The 15097-nt window shown below is 56.8% G+C and overlaps 1 protein-coding gene across 7 annotated transcripts in view; it reads left to right on the top strand.

The window, feature by feature from the left end:
* Positions 1-372: 372 nt before the first annotated feature.
* The window catches only part of Adcyap1r1 (ADCYAP receptor type I), a 55030-nt gene continuing 40305 nt past the window's right edge, over positions 373-15097 (top strand). The window contains exons 1-3 of one of the 7 annotated variants that reach the window (XM_078039888.1): positions 373-903; positions 10592-10712; positions 12197-12302. In XM_078039888.1, the coding sequence (XP_077896014.1) occupies positions 10662-10712; positions 12197-12302 (157 nt within the window). In that variant the 5' untranslated portion in view covers positions 373-903; positions 10592-10661. The remainder of the gene's footprint in view (positions 904-10591; positions 10713-12196; positions 12303-15097) is intronic. The other 6 variants (XM_078039889.1, XM_078039887.1, XM_078039891.1 and 3 more) reach the window with 6 other exon arrangements.

Raw genomic sequence — 15097 nt, 5'->3', positions numbered from 1 at the left:
TAGAAACTTTCTCCAGAGCATTACATTTGAGGGCTTCCAGGTTGGTACCGCAAAACTAGCTAACCCCCCTCATTCCCTGTCATAACCGGGGATGTGAAGTGAGAAAAGAGCCCAAAGAAGATCTAAAACATGCCAAGGGGACAGAGTAAGGAGAAAAGGGCTTTCCCCCGCTGGTGTCATGCAGAGGGTGGAAAGGAAGGAGGCGAGACAGGGAAAGGCCCCACTCAGCCCCGGAAGCTCCAAGACAGTTGCTTTTTTTTTTGGGGGGGGGGGTAGATGGGAGAGGATGGTGGTGGGATGGAATGGAGGCTGTCACCTCTGCATTCGCGCCCAGGGCGGAGTGGTCCTGGCGCCACAGCTCCAGCTAGGTCTGTGCAGCCGGCAGGGTCCCCACCGCGTTCGGTACGGGCTCCCCTCGGCCTAACTCCGCCCCGGGCGCTCATTGGTCTGCACCCCATCCCCAGCCTGCAAGCTCCGAGGAGGGAGGCGGTGGCCGGTCGCCTCCCTCCGGTCCCCTGCCTGGCTTCGCGGCGGAGGCGGCGCCTCTCCCGCAAGACCGAGTCCCGCTGGGCGGCCGTGAGGCGCGGGGCCGGAGAAGGCAGGCGGGGGGCGCCGCGCTCCGGCACCGGGCGGTGACTAACGACCGCGGCGGCGGCGGCTCCAAGCGAACGCGGCCTCCGCGTGCGCACACGCACACGTAGCCGCGCAGGGACACACGGACCCCGGTCGCCCGCGGCCACACGGACGCGGCGACTCGGCTCCGCGCGCGCGCTCCTCGGCGCACACGCTCCGCATTCCCCGGCGGCGCCGGGCGCGGACTCGCCGGCTGCGCGCCCTCCTCGCGGAGCCTGCCCCGGAGGACCCGCAGCCCCCAGCCCCACGGCCAGGCCCCGCAGTGAGCAGGTAAGGACTGCCCCGCCGCCCCTGCCCCTCCACTCCCGGCAGCCCTCTCCCAGCTCCAGAACCTTCGCCTAGCAGGGACCTGGGACCCCCTCCTCCAGCTCGGCGGTCTCCGCAAGTCGCGTCCTCCAGCGACAGAGAACTGGCGCGGGCCAGCGCGGGGCAAAGCTTCGGAATCGGTGAAGCTCTCCAGCCGCTGCTTGTTTCCTGCGCGTCAGTCTCACCCCTCTCCTAGTGTCTGGGGCCATTGCTTGGGGGGCCCATTCCTGCAGCTCACTGGAGTGGGGGTCAGCCTAGCCATCGAGCGTCCATCCTGGTGCCAAGAAAGGACAATGAGGGCAGGGATGACACAGAGGCCAGAGGGTCCCCAAGGGACCTGTCCTCCTAGCCCCAAGGCGGGCGGACGCGCCTACGCGGATTCCAAAGGCCACGCTGAACTGTCCCCTGGGGCTAGGTGCCGCAGTCTGCACGGGGTTTGAGGGGTGGGCAGGTGGTGTGCTGGAAAGGGGTGGGGTGGAGGCCAGTGGAGAATGTCTCCATACCGGGGTACATTCGGAATCATTCAAAAGAGCGTAGTAGTCTCCGGTTTCCCGCGGCACCAAAGGATGGGATTAGGAATGCCAGGGCTTTCGTGGTCCCGCAAGGAAACGCCCAAAGAGGCCTGTGGGACAAACGCGCGCGTGGGCCCCCCCCCCCGGGGCTGAAGTGGGCCCATTCAAGACCCTTGCCCGCAGTCTTAAAGGCCCAGGCTCCTGCGCCAGCTGCGGGAGTCGGGGGTACATCCTCAGCTGGAAATGAGCAGGTTGGGGACTCAGAAAAGACCAGGGTGCCAAAGAATGGAGTTAAATCTTCAGGAAGAAGCCCCGGCGGGAAGGTGATGGCATTTCACACGTGGAGCTGAGGAGGGGGGGCCCTGAAAGGAGCTTAGGCCCCCTTCAGAAGATTCTGGGGGTGGGGTGGGGGAGCCCTGCTCATTTTTCAGACCATTTCCGTCTTTCAGTGCAGGTGCGTCAGATTCCCTTTCTTTACCTCCCCCAGCCTCCTGGTGTGTACCTCAAGCCCCCATCCTGGAACAAAGACAAAAACAAGACAGCATTTGGCTTTGCCTGTGAACAGCCCTGGGGTGGGGGGATTGGAAGGGGCTAAGCACAGTATGTGGAGGGCAATTTGCCCAGACTGCAGTTGGCCAGAGGCACACTGGTACCCTGAAGGTCAGGCTAAAGGCTTTTGGTGGCTGTGGGCTTCTGAAGGGGATTGGGAATTGTGTTGGAGCCATGAGGGCCAGGGCAGTGACAGCTCCTAGGTTTTCTCTGGAGCCACCTCTGAGTTTGGTGCTACGTGCATCCAGGCAGTGGAATGCCCAGTCCCAAGCTGAGTCTGGGGTTCCTGCTCCTCACTGACCTTGGAGAGGGCAGGCAGGAGCATCAGTCTGGGCACAAGCAGGAATTTGAACAGTATAAACTAGACAGAACTCACCAGGGTGGGCCCTGAGCCAGATCCTCCAAAGAATTCATCAACAAGTGTGCGTGGTGTGTCCAGGAGCCAGATGCTTCTTCTGCCATCCGAACTGGCTCATTGGTGGTGGGGTGTCTATGACAAGACCCCCAGGAGTCTGCCCTGAGTGTAGTGAGGACGGTGTCTGTGGGGAGCCTCTAGGACGCCCCTTTCCTGCATGTTAAAGACTGATCTGAGCAAGGACGCATTAAAGTCCTGCTTTGTGCAAGGTTTAGGCTGCTGTGGGATTGACTGGAGAAAGACTTTGGGACCCACTCTTTTTCAAATGGCCACCTCTCTTTGCCGTCCTCCTACTTTGGGACACTTCACCAATTCGCGTTGAATAAACAGGTCTATGCAACGAGTGTATATGAAAGAGGCTGAGAAAGACAGCAGCTAAGGCCACAAGGTGGCTTTCCTCCTGGGGAGGCTTGAGTGCCCCAGGTTGCTGGCCTCCCGGGATGGACATTTCGCTGAGCAAGGGCTGGCATTGATTAAGTGGAAGACACCCTGTGCTGCCTGCCAGAGGACAGGACCAAGGTGTGCCAAGTGCAGTGCACCAGCTCTGCTTGTGCCAGGCAGGTTTTGCTTGCCTGACAGCCCCTCACTGTGGAGCTGATACCAGGGGTGACAGTGAATTTCCTGTCCTGAGGAGCCTTGTGATCAGAGATCAAATGCTCCAGATGGGGGCTACCCGGGGGCTTTCTACCCTGAAAGGCCTACAAGCCTCAGGAGCCCTCTGTCACCTCTGAATAGAAGAATCCAGGGGGTCTGAAGTGTGGTCCAGCTGCCCGGCAACATGGAGGCTGGAAACTCCTCAGCTGTGATGTGTTTGTACTGAGCTGTGGATGCCGTCAGAGGCACACGGTGACAGCCACCCCCACAGTGACACATAGAGAGGGAGTGACACACAGCCAGGGAGGCATGTGGGCTTCCCATGACACCTACCAAGGAGTCTGGACAAAATAGAGTAAGGGAGATGAACAGAGAGAGTCTTCACACAGACCTGAGCAAACCTGGGGACTCAGGCATTTGCCCAAAGACCATAAAGAAGGTCTAGATGCATGTTGAGCTGAGTGGAGAAAGTGTGTGTGTGTGTGTGTGTGTGTGTGTGTGTGTGTGTGTGTATACACTCTGTGCTGTATGAACCTAGAACGGGGGTCAGCAGCTTTTTTTCTTTTTGTAAATACAGTGAATATTTTAGATTTTGTGGCCAATATTCCCTGTTGCAGTGATTTATTTTGTCTGATGTAGCCTGAAAACAATCAGACAACCGTCGAAAATATGTAAATAAAAACAAAGCCTAGAGGATATGTTCTGATAAACTTCATTTGTGGACACTGAATATTTTAATTTGGGGCCACTTGCATGTATCAGGAAGAATGCTTCTTTTAATTTTTTTCGGACCATTTAGAAAACGTACAAACCATTCACTGGCTGGCTGTACAACAGCAGGTGACAGGCTGGATCCAACAGGCCTCAAGGGTTTGCCGACTCCCGGACCAACAGTTAGAAAAGAGAAGGCGTCCAGGAGAATGAGGAAGGCAGGCGATTGGTGCTGGGAGCTCAGGACACCTGAGGGCACCGTGGTGCTTTACCCAGTCTAAATGGAGCTCACAAGAGCCTGTCCCAGGGGAGGTCCTGCCTGGCCTCTGCCCTCTACCCCAGACCAGCCCCCCATGGCATCCACACAATAAATTTCTACTCTGAGGACACTTGGAGAAAACAGTCACGAAAAACTAATTGATGTCACCTGATCCCCAAAGGGCTCCTGAGCCCCTTTTCCTGTGTACCCTCTGTGCCCAGCTCTAGGCGCACCCCCACTGTGAGGGATATCACCCTCAAACCTGCAGGCTCCTTGTTTCCAGATACAACTTGAACCTCACCGTGAACATGACAAGACCCGAAGCAGCCTGGGCAGGAAGGAGAGAGTTTTCATCCCAGGATTGGGGGTTCTCAGAGGAGGATGAGGTCAGAGGGGGTGGGTGCAGCCCGGGCAGGCTTCCTGGAGGTGGTGTAGGAGGTTAGGTTGGCCTTGAGGCATGGCTGGGCATGCTCTTCCTGGCTCTCCAGACTCCATGCATGGCCCTGGTTGTCCTCACCTCTCCTCCTGACAAATGGGCGCTGCAGGGGGCTGGCAGAGAGTAAAGCATAGAGCTCCTGTGCAGGCCTCTCGGAGTCTCCCAGCTGCTGATTTATTAGTTTGTGGAGTGAACCTGCCCTGCCCTCTCTTTCTTCCTCCCCCTGCTGTCCCTTTGAGACATTTCTTTCCTGCCACCTCCCCCAAGATGAGCCAGGGAGACTTTCTGTTTTTCTGAGTCTCTGGATTCTGTCTCCCCATTCTATTCCAGCTGCCCCTCAGCTCTACCCTGATCCAGAGAGGGGCCTCGGGAGAGCATAACCCTGCACCTCCCCCTCTGTTCTGCTCAACAGCCTTTGGAGGGCTCTTCTCTAGGGGGCAAGCAGAGCTCCCACTCCCCTGCTAGCCCTTCCAGGGCCCATCCCTTCCTGTGTTCCAGCCCTCTCGTGTCCCAGCTGGTCACCTTCCCCGGCCATTCAGCAGGCACTCATGTGCGCACTCTGGGCACATACCTGTGTGTGCAAGGGCCAGGAGGTCGTGCACAACGGAGCTGGGGCTAAGGGAAAGTGCCATCAGTGGGGCTGGCCACCACTCCCGTCCTGAGCCACGCCCCCTGCCTGGCGGGAGCTCAGTGAGCATCGTCCAAAGCCACGCCCCCTCCCTGCTCCCGGGAAATGAAGGGTGTGGGTGGAATCATTCCTGGGGTCTGTCTGGTGACCTGGCTCCTGTGGCCAACTGTGGACAGAACCTGAGCAGCTCTGAAAGGATGGCTTGGTTTGATCACCAAAGAGGAGAATCAGTATGCATGACTGATCTTGTGATTGCTAGGAAGCTTCTCACCCAGGGCTCAGCCTTCATCAGCTCCGACCTTACTAGGAGGAAAGAGGTGCTCGAACTCCTCCCTCTTCCCTGAAGCAACTTCTGTCCCTTCTATTGAGGGGAATGGGTAGGAGGAAGTGTTTCCTCTTTCACCTTCCCTCTAAGTTTCCAGTCCTAGGAGGCAGAGGAGCAAGTGGGGTGGGACCTGTTTTCGTCTCATTAATAAAGGCAGCATGTGGAGAGCAGGGGAGGTAAGTGATGCTCTTTTCCTGGCCATCTTTGTCTGTCTGGTGTCTAAGCTTGGCACTGCTCTATGAAAGGAAGGGCTGTGTGGCCAGAGGAGAGGGAGAGGATGATGCAGTCCTCACACCCGCCTAGGGGCATCTGTAGGGCAGAAGACCCAGTGCTGCTTAGGGCTGGCTGCAAGGAGATCTGGAGACATCAGAGCTTCCCTCTGAAGTCCTGACGAGCTGCTAGAGAGGGACAAGAGACACTGGCCAGGAGCCTGGCCTACAGCTGAGGTGCTGCAGAAGGGCTCCCGCTGGATCTGGTGCAGCGCGGGGGTGGCTGGAGGGTCTCTGAATCTCCTCCCGCTCAGATGTGGAGAGCAGCGCCCCGTGAGTCACTGCCTGCTCCTGTGCTGACTGATGACGCGTCTTCCGTGTGCTGGGCCTCCGTGTGCTGGGCCACCGCTGCCTGAGCGGCGACGCATAGGAGGACAGGGCGGCTGCTGCTGCTGCCAGTTCCAGGCTTCATCACTGGGCTTAGGGGGCCAGAGGAGGTCAGGCTAACCCCAGTTAAAGGGGGATGGTGTGCCACTGGGTCCCCTCAAACTCCTCTTGGCTCACTTATCTATTACGCATCCCCTTCACGCTAGGCCAACCTCCAGGGTACCACGCTGTGTGACCTTGGGAAGTGTCTCCCCTTCTCTGACCTCAGTTTCCCCAGCTGGACCATGAGGAGGTGGCCTTTAAGGTCTGCTTCAGACCTGAGATGCTGTGTCGATCATTGACTCTTCCTAAGGAGGGAAACAGATAGAGATGGGTGGGCAGGGGGTCAGAGAGGGCCTGACCAGCCCTGAAGGTCAGGGTCACCCTGGGGCACCCGAAGGCTCTGAGCTATCTTCCTTTGCCAGAAGCAGAGCAGCAGAAGCCCAGGATGCACAGACTTGGGAACCAGACTGCTTGGGCTCACTTCCCTGGTCCGCCATGAATATGCAGTGTGACCTTGGGGGAGTCGCTGAGTCTCCCTTGGTCGCCTCCTCTATAGAATGAGGAGGGTGCTAGGAACCACTTAAGAGGCTTCAGGAGGTTGGAGGAGTTATTGCACACTTATTACTTGGAAGACAGCCTGGCACAGACTGAGTGTTTGATAGATATTAGCCATTGGCCAATAACGGTTGGTTTAGTAGGCTGTTGGGGGTGGAGAGCCGCCAGGGTGCGCAAAGCCTGCCCAGGAAGCCATGAGTCAACAGTACTGATAATACAGAGAGCCCCCGCTGGGGGCCAGGCTCTGGTACCCTCTGCAGTTTTTGTAAATAGTTGAGGGCCTTGAAGTAATACCCAGGAGACAGGTACTACGGTTACTCCCATTTTACAGAGGTTACAATGGAGGCACGGAAGGCTCAAGCCGCTTCCCTAAGATCCTGAGGCTAAAAACTCTAGCAAAAAGGATTCCTTTGTCTGCCCCGTTAAATGTCCCGAGGCAGAGTTTGTCCTCAAGGCCCACTGCCCTGCAGAGCCTAGACCCAAGAGCAAGGTCATGGGACTTGGGTAAACAAATCATCCTGAGACATTTTAAGTGGTTGGGTCCAGGAACCTGATGACCATCCTCAGAGCTGTGGTGGCTTGGCCGTTATGGAGTGGGTCACCTGAGGAAGAGGCAGTGGAGATGGGGTGGAGCAGGAGCAGCTGATAGGGTGGCAGACTGGGGGCCTCAGAAGACTGTCCTTGAGCAGCGGAGCCACACAAGTGCCTGGAAGAACACTGGTTTGGGGACAGGACAGGTGACCTAAGTTTGCAAATTCTAGGCTCTGCCAATCAGGTCCAGTGCAAGGTGTCTGCAGGGACAGAAGCGCCTGGAGGGACTGAGGGTATTAGCATCCTGGGGAGGCTATAGAAAGGGATCTGAGGTCCCCAGAGGTGTGTGGTTGGGAAATCAAGGCCCTAGAGCCCCAGGTCCTCTCTCCCTGTCTTTGCTGGGGAGTGCCTGCCCAGTTGCACAGGGGATGGGCTGTGGCAGGGATGCAGGAGAGTGCAGCATCGGCGTCAAGAACTCTGGGTCTGGTTCCAGAGGAGGTGCTGTGCGGAGAGCCCCCAGCTCCCTTACCCCGTGCCCCTGGACTGAGACGTCTCTCTGCTGGATCCTGTGGTGGCTTGAGCAGCCTCATGGTGATGCAGATTGCCGGGAAGGGAAGGGCTGGGCTCGACCCTCTTCTCAGTCCACTGAAGCTGTGGTGGAAGAGCTGCTTGCAGAGCAGGGCGCGCACCCTGCAAGCCCGGGCCTTCCCATACTTGTGTGCACGTGCTCGTGTGTGCCTGCGCTTGTGCCTGTGCCTGCACCCAGGTCTGCATTCATGAGTATCTCGAAGCCTTGATGTGTCTGGATGACTACAGATGGAGCACGAGCATCAACATACGTGTCCTGTTTGATAGATGTGTCTGAATGTCCCAGTCTCGGCTGCTGCTTCTGCACGTGACTTGGTTCTAAGAGTGTGAGTCTGTCACAATGAAGGAGTGTGTGTGTGTGTGTGTGTGTGTGGCATTGTCTGCTTGGTCCTCAGGGGGACCAGGAGTTCTGTTTCCCTGTTTTTGACCTGTTCCACCCTGTGTATCCCATCTTGGGAGTTTGTACTGAGACTTTCAAGTGGGAGCCCTGGGGATCCGTGTCTCTTTTGTCTCTGTGAGGTTGACATGTCTTTATTGTCATCTCCGTGGACCTGTTTCTGTGTATTTGTGCGTGTGCGCACAGTGTGTGAATCAGAAAGAGAATTTCGGAGATCAACCAGCCCTCACCTGCCCCTGCTGCCGTAGGCCTCCTGCTGGAACCCTTCAAGCCACAGCTCTGTGGGCACACTTCTGGCCTCTACTAAAGGTTAAGACAAACCCTTAGAGTTCTAATTCTGCACGATGCCACCTGGGAACACAGAACAGGACTGACCCCGGAGAGGCTCTGATTTCTCTCACGGAGGTGTCCTTTGAAGCTCTGCAGGTGACTCCAGTGGGCAGCCCAGGTTGCACACGGACTGGGCTGAGCAGTCACGGCTTGGGGAGGAGGCATGGGCCACCATGTGGGGGCAGCTCTGTCCTATAGTGGGCTGTGCTTGTGCCGGCTCGGGCGGTCCCTGAGGACAAGGAGCTCTGTTTTTCTGTTTTTGACCTGAGGTTGTCCAAGGTCCAGGGCAGTCACCCCCTGATCTCAGAGGCTTCTGCCTTGCAGTAACTTCTCTCCCCGCTCTGCTGTCCGGGAGAGATGGCCTCCAGCCTCTGCTGAGGATCACTAGGACCAGGCACTGCTCTATCCCAGCAGGAAGGACAGGAGGCCATCTCTTTTTAAGCAGAATCTTGTACTTTCCAGGGCAGATGGAGGTGACTGAGTCCTTTGGGAACCCCCCAGGGCCATGTCAGAGGCAGCCTGTAGCCACCAAGGGTGTGTAGGAAGCTGGGAGAGGGTACAGGAGGTGGAAGCCTGGGTGTCTGGTGTAGCCAGTCCTTGATGTCTGCAAGTGCTGGGGCCAGTGCTTTCCATCCTCCCTGACCCGCAGTCAGCACTGGACTTCTCAGGGTGTCTCTTGAGGTACCTAAGGCTTGTCTCAGCATCTCTGAGTGAGCCCTGGGCTGGGGATGACATGGGGGCCCCTTTTGTTGAGCCTTCCTGCAGCAGCTTCTATTTCTCCTTTGGGTGCTTGCTCATCACCAGCTTGAGCTTGGAGAAGCTGTAGGGGAGGCCAGAAGAGATGGACAGAGACATGGTTAGGTCGAGAGCTGGGCACAGGGGACCAGGGGTGACAGCAGCTGTGCACACTGGGCATGCACTTGCAAGGCCTAGTGGTTGCGATGCAGGGGCAGCGCTTGCTCCAGCCCCTTTTGTCCCAAACCAGACACGTGTCAGGTAGCGGTGCCCCTAATTTGAGCCTACTCAACCTTTTCTATAGCAATTTAATAATAATGGTAATGATGATTTTAAGCTGAGTGTATGGTATTGTGTGGCCCTGCAGAGCCTGTTTAGCAGTGCATGCTGGGTGGCTGCTGCTCTGTCCCCCCCCCCTTTTTTTTGTCGCAGATGCTATTTTAAATGATGCCGTAGTAAATAGCCTTGCTTATCCTTCTTTTGGTTCAACTGCAAAAATTTCCCAGATGTGGAGTTGCTGGGTTGCAGGGTATATGTATTCGTCATCAGTTTCAGAAGCAGAATATCCTCTGTTGGGAGTGAGCTGGATCCCTGCAGCTCCTCAGTTGACTCCGTGTAACCTCTCTGGTCCCTGCCAGGGTCCCAGTCTTTGCATGTTTGTCTTCTTGGGGGGTCCGGGTAGCTCTGAGGCTTGAGCACACCCTTTAGTAGTCACTGTGCTTTCTGTGTCACTTGTTTCTTGAGGACAAAGTGGGGTGAGGCAAGGCAAAAGGAAGGTATATTCTATAAGGTGCCAGCCTAAGTGGCTGGAACAAATGGGTCCTTAAGAGAGAGTAAATTAGGTAGAAGTTTATTTCCCTTGCAGCGCAGTCTGGGGCGAGGTAGGCCATCCAGGCTGCTTAGCTGCACTCAGTGGTCCTGGCTCCTCTCAGAGCATTGCTCTCCCCGCCCACAGCTGGCATCCTTGTCTACACTCGGGAAGGGCAAGAAAATAGGAGAGGAGAGCATGCCAAGCCCTTGTGTATGGGATGCTGCCCACGAGGCTCTCCTGCTGCCAGCCGCATTCCTTAGATGCCAGCTTGATCCCATGCTCAGGAGCGGGGGAGACAGGGAAGTGTCACCTTTGGGTGGGCAGGCCCATGCTAGGCAAAGCTGTTCATCTGTTGTGGAGCAAGGGGAGCATGCCAAGGTCGGGGAGACAACTGGTCTCCAACGGTCTGGCCATTCCAGACTGACCGTTCCAGTAGACTGTCGGGGCTGAGCCAGCCTGCACCCCACTCTATCCTCAATATCTAGAGGATGTAGACCCTGGGCCTCTCCTGTTTGTAGGAGTCGAAAGAATAGGATGGACGGCTGCAGGCCTGGAGGGAGTTTGCATGGGAGGCTGGGGACCATGCTGCAGGTGGGTGGGGGAACAACCCAGGACTCACGCCTTTTCTTCCTCCCTAGCCTGTGGACCTCTGGGGGCTGAGCAGCGGCTGCTGGCGTGGGAGGCCAGCAGTGCCGGCTGAGGAGCACCATGGCCAGTGTCCTGCAGGTCCCCCTGGCTGCACTCCTCCTGCTGCCTGTGGTAAGGCCCGGGACCCTCCCCTCCATGAATCTGCAGCTCAGGCTCACCTGAGTCTTTCCCCAGAGAACCTATGACTTTTCTGTGTCCTCATCCAAGCCGAGATACTTGACTGGTATCTCTGCCAACACCCTACTGGACCATCTAGCACCTTTGTGTGAATTAGAAGAATGCCCTTCCTTAGGATCCTGGACTGATTAGCCCAAATAAATTTGAAATTTCAAATTTATTACAATAGTGGTCATGTATGGTCACCTTTGGAGTTGTGTAGTACACAGCCTGCTCAGCCGTATGCAGGCATCCTGGTTAGGGCTGCAGAAGGGTCTTTTGATCTTCTCCAGCTTAGGAGGCCTGGCCAGATTTGAATCCAGGAGGCTGCTCTCTGCTCATGTCTTTTCTGAGCAAGGATAAGGAGAGAAAGTGGGAAAAGGAGGCTTCCCAAGTACTGGCCCCTCCATTTGACCTGGACCAGCAGAGGTCCAGGTCTTTGTTCTGCTTCCCTGTGTGACTACAGACAAGCGCATCCCTCTCTGGGGGAGCTGCCTGCATATCTGTGAGCATTTGGGATTGGAAATGTCCCTGAACATGGCCCTTGGCAGCTCCGATGTCTGCTGACTGCTTCTCCACGCATTGACAGTCCCCTGGGAAACCATCCTGCCTGGGGGTTGAGTTAAAGTGACAGCGTGCAGAGGCAGCTGTCATGATAGCATGCATGGCTGTGAAGTTACTTGATCCCGAGCTAGAATCCAAATCTGCCAGCAACCGCTGCCTGACCTTGGGCTGCGCTTCCTTAACTCCTCTGAGCCTCACTTTTCTCTCTCAGTCAAGGAAGAGTGGTGGCCTGCAGCCGCTGCTCCTCCACCTGCAGCAGCTAGAGGGCGCCACTTCCTCACCAGCCCCGAGAAAAGAGACCCTGAGCTCGCCCCCACCCCTTGCTTGCCCCTGAAGTGGTTAGATCCTTGTGGTCTCTGGAGCCAGAACATCTGGGTTCAGATCCCGACTCCACGGTCTACTAAGCCATGTGACACTGAGCAAGTAACTTCATATCTCTTTACTTGTTTTCACATATGGACAATGATAAAAAATAATACCTACTTCCTAATACTTCTAAGATATCTGCATACAAATATGTGTGTCTGTGTGCGCATGTGTGCACACACACAACGCTCAGAATAAAGCATGTACTAAGTAAAGTGCTACATATGGGATTGCTAAAATTATTATAAGATGTGGAAACTGAGACCCAGGAGGGGAGTGGGATCTGTCCAAGGCCAGGCATTGAGTTGGTGACTGAGAAGAGCCCTCGTGGCCCTCATGACTAAGAGGATGTCCCCCTGCTGCCCTGAGGTCTTTCTGCCACTCTCCTCTTCCTGGTTCTGCCCCCCCGCCCCCCCCACCCGCACATGTTCTCCAGGACACGCCCCTGGGATTAGGTAGGAGGTGTCATGGGTGGGCCTCCCACCACCCATACCATGTGTCCCCTGCAGGCCACCGCCATGCACTCCGACTGCATCTTCAAGAAGGAGCAGGCCCTGTGCCTGGAGAAGATCCAGAGGGCCAATGACCTGCTGGGCTTCAACGATTCCTCCCCAGGTGAGCCGGATGGCTGGGAGGGCACGGTGCCCCCAGAACATGCAGGCTGGCCTTTAGCACCAGCTTCCTGGCCCCAGGTCCACCTTGGACGGGGTGGCAGAGAGTGCAGGTCTCTGGGAGATGGTGTCCTTCATCTGCTCCGAGCAGTGCGGCAGGGATTGCCCTGCTTGGAGCCAGTCTGTCCTGGGTGGCTCAGGGCTGTTCTGGTGGCTGGATGTGACCACTTTCTCTCACCTAGAGGCTATGATAGAGCTGGTGCTGGGCCGGGCAGTGGCTGTCAGAAAGCTTATTAGCAGGCCACAGGGGCCTGGTGGCAGCAGGGACGCAGCTGTTGCTGGCATCTGGGCTGTAGAGCACCTGGTCAGCTTAGGGCAGAGCATAGGGTCATTTCCTGTCTTCTCTGCTCATTCCATCAGAAGCCAGGGGGAAAGGCAACAAGCTCCCCAGTCTCAGAGACTGTCTGGTGCAGAGGTGGCCTCATCTGGGGAGGGGTACCATGCCCTGTGCTGGATGGAGCTATATAGTGCCAGACATTTAGCATCCTTAGCTTGTCCTCTTAAATGTCCATAACACCCCTGATCCCAAAGATAAACAAAAAGTGCCTTCCAACATTTCACATGTCCCCAGGGACTGATGCAGCCCTGATGAGCCCCAGTGGTCCCATGTCACCCTCCCCTCCCAACTCCCCTGCTTTGCAGATGGGATCCCAGGACCAATGACTCCCTCTGCCTTCTGTCTCAGGGCCTTTCAGGGGCTGGCTGGGGCATCCCAGCGGCCCTTCCAGCCTCGCTCCTGCCTTGGTTGCTGGAGGGCTGGCTGCTGGTCTACCCAAGGGTGAGGGTGTCTGCTCAGACCAGAAGGATGCGCTTTTCCCCTCCAGATCCGCCCAGCTCTTCTGAGCACCATCTGTTTGAAGACTTTATTAATCTCTAGCCCAGTTAAATGTAGCGGTCCCACTGGGCCCAACTCCACAGCCAGCTGCTTCTCCATGCAGACTGGCTGGGAAGGCACTGCTCCGGGCTGGGCCTGCCTGCCCCACCGACTAGCGGACACTGCTTAGCCCTGATTGATGGCAAAAGTGGATGCTGGGCCCCACCAACTAGGGACACTCAGGAAGGGACCTCAGATGGGACCCTCTTCCAGATGGGTGTGGTTGGAGGAAACTCAAAGAAATGAAGACTTGTCCCGACCCAGTCTTCCATGGAGAGTGGGCTACTGAGGGCAGGCCTTGTTCAGAGCCCATGTGGGGGTCTGGATTGCAGGTGTCTTGCCTCCCAGCCCAGAGCCATTGTTCCTGCATCCAGGTCTCAGGGTGGAGCAGCACAGGGGTCCAGGAGGTAAGGGTAGAGGTTGAGGGTGGGGCCAGGGCAGGGACTGCAGGGAGATGACACCCATCTATCGAGACCTGGGCTGAGAGAGGACAAGACAGGCTTGCCCATAGCGGTGACCTGGCTGAAGCAAGACAGAGACAGATGTGGGGACAGTCACCATTCTGGGACGGGCTGTCTAGTGCTGGGGAGTGTGCTCAGGATGGGAAAGAGGTGAGTCCTCCGTGATGAGATGGGGAGGGGCTGCTGGGGAAGGTGGCGTTGAACCGAGATCCTTGGTTTCCAAACCTGGCTGCAGGTCAGGATTGCCAGGAGAGCTTTTAGAAGAAGGTGCTCAAACCACGATCCTGCAGCTTCAGTCAGAACCTCACGCAGTTTCTGTCAGGTTCAGAAGCTCCCGTCAAGTTCAAGTGAGAAGCTAAAGCTGAGAACCCCTGAGCTGGGCCCCCAGGATGGGTGGGCATTTGACTGCAGCTGAGACCCGAGAGTGGGTGAATCAGACGAAGAGAGTCATAGGAACAAGAGGCCAGGGGGCAGGTGCCTGACCTCTGCGGGGACGGAGTGCCCCTGTTTGCACCCCGTCTAGGGTGTGGGGATGAGCCACCCTGGGGGCTGGCTATCCCAGGGAGTGGGTGTCTGCACATTTCAAGTCCATTTCCACTGGAGGCGGAGGTAGGGGAACGGCCAGTCCCCACTGGGCAAGAATCCTTCCCCAGGACCCCATTGGGCCCTCCTCAGGGACCCTGTGGAGCAGCAGTGACACAGGTCACTCCCAGACATGAACTTGGGTGGGGGACCTGAAGCCCGTGGAGGACACTCACTGGCCCCCCCGCACCCAGCTCACTCGTTCATCCACTCCCTGGCTCCGCTCTGCTCTCTCACCTTTCCTGCATTCTTGGACTCACAGAAGCTGGAATCTTAGGTGTCTGGCCTGGGTGGAGTGAGGGCAAGGCCAGGGTCAGGGAATGCAGGCAGACAGGAGAGCCCTGAAGTCAAGTTCAGAGAGGTCGGAGTCAGTGGGGAGAGCTGGAGCCCGTGGACTGGGGATTCAGGGGAGGAGACGGCGCCTCTCACGGGCAGGTGAAGATAGGGATGGGCAGGCTAGGCCTAGAGGGGGCAGGGTGTGAAGGGTTCTTCAAGAGTGAGGAGGGCACAGGTCTCTTCTGCGGGAGGGAAGGAGGGATGGAGAAAGGGAGAGAGACAAAGAAAGGGAGAGAAAGAAGGCTTTGCCCTCCCATGGCCTGTTAGAGGAGAGAAGAGGATCTCACATCTCTCTCTTTGCCCTCCCTGAGTCAAGGGGTAGAGCTTTACTGGATAGGGCTGACATTAAGTTAAGCAGAAGGAAAGAAGAGCTATCAGGAAAGAGGAGGCACTTTTCTGAGGGCCCAGCTAGACCACCGACTCTGTGGCTGTGGACCTTTTATAAAAAGGTCTCCTTTTATAAAATGAAGATGGTGGCATGGGTCA

The sequence above is a fragment of the Ictidomys tridecemlineatus genome, chromosome 2, assembly GCF_052094955.1.
Source record: "Ictidomys tridecemlineatus isolate mIctTri1 chromosome 2, mIctTri1.hap1, whole genome shotgun sequence".
In the NCBI taxonomy this organism is placed as follows: domain Eukaryota; kingdom Metazoa; phylum Chordata; class Mammalia; order Rodentia; family Sciuridae; genus Ictidomys; species Ictidomys tridecemlineatus.
Note: the sequence above shows the minus strand (reverse complement) of the source record. Positions and strands in the feature narration are given on the sequence as shown.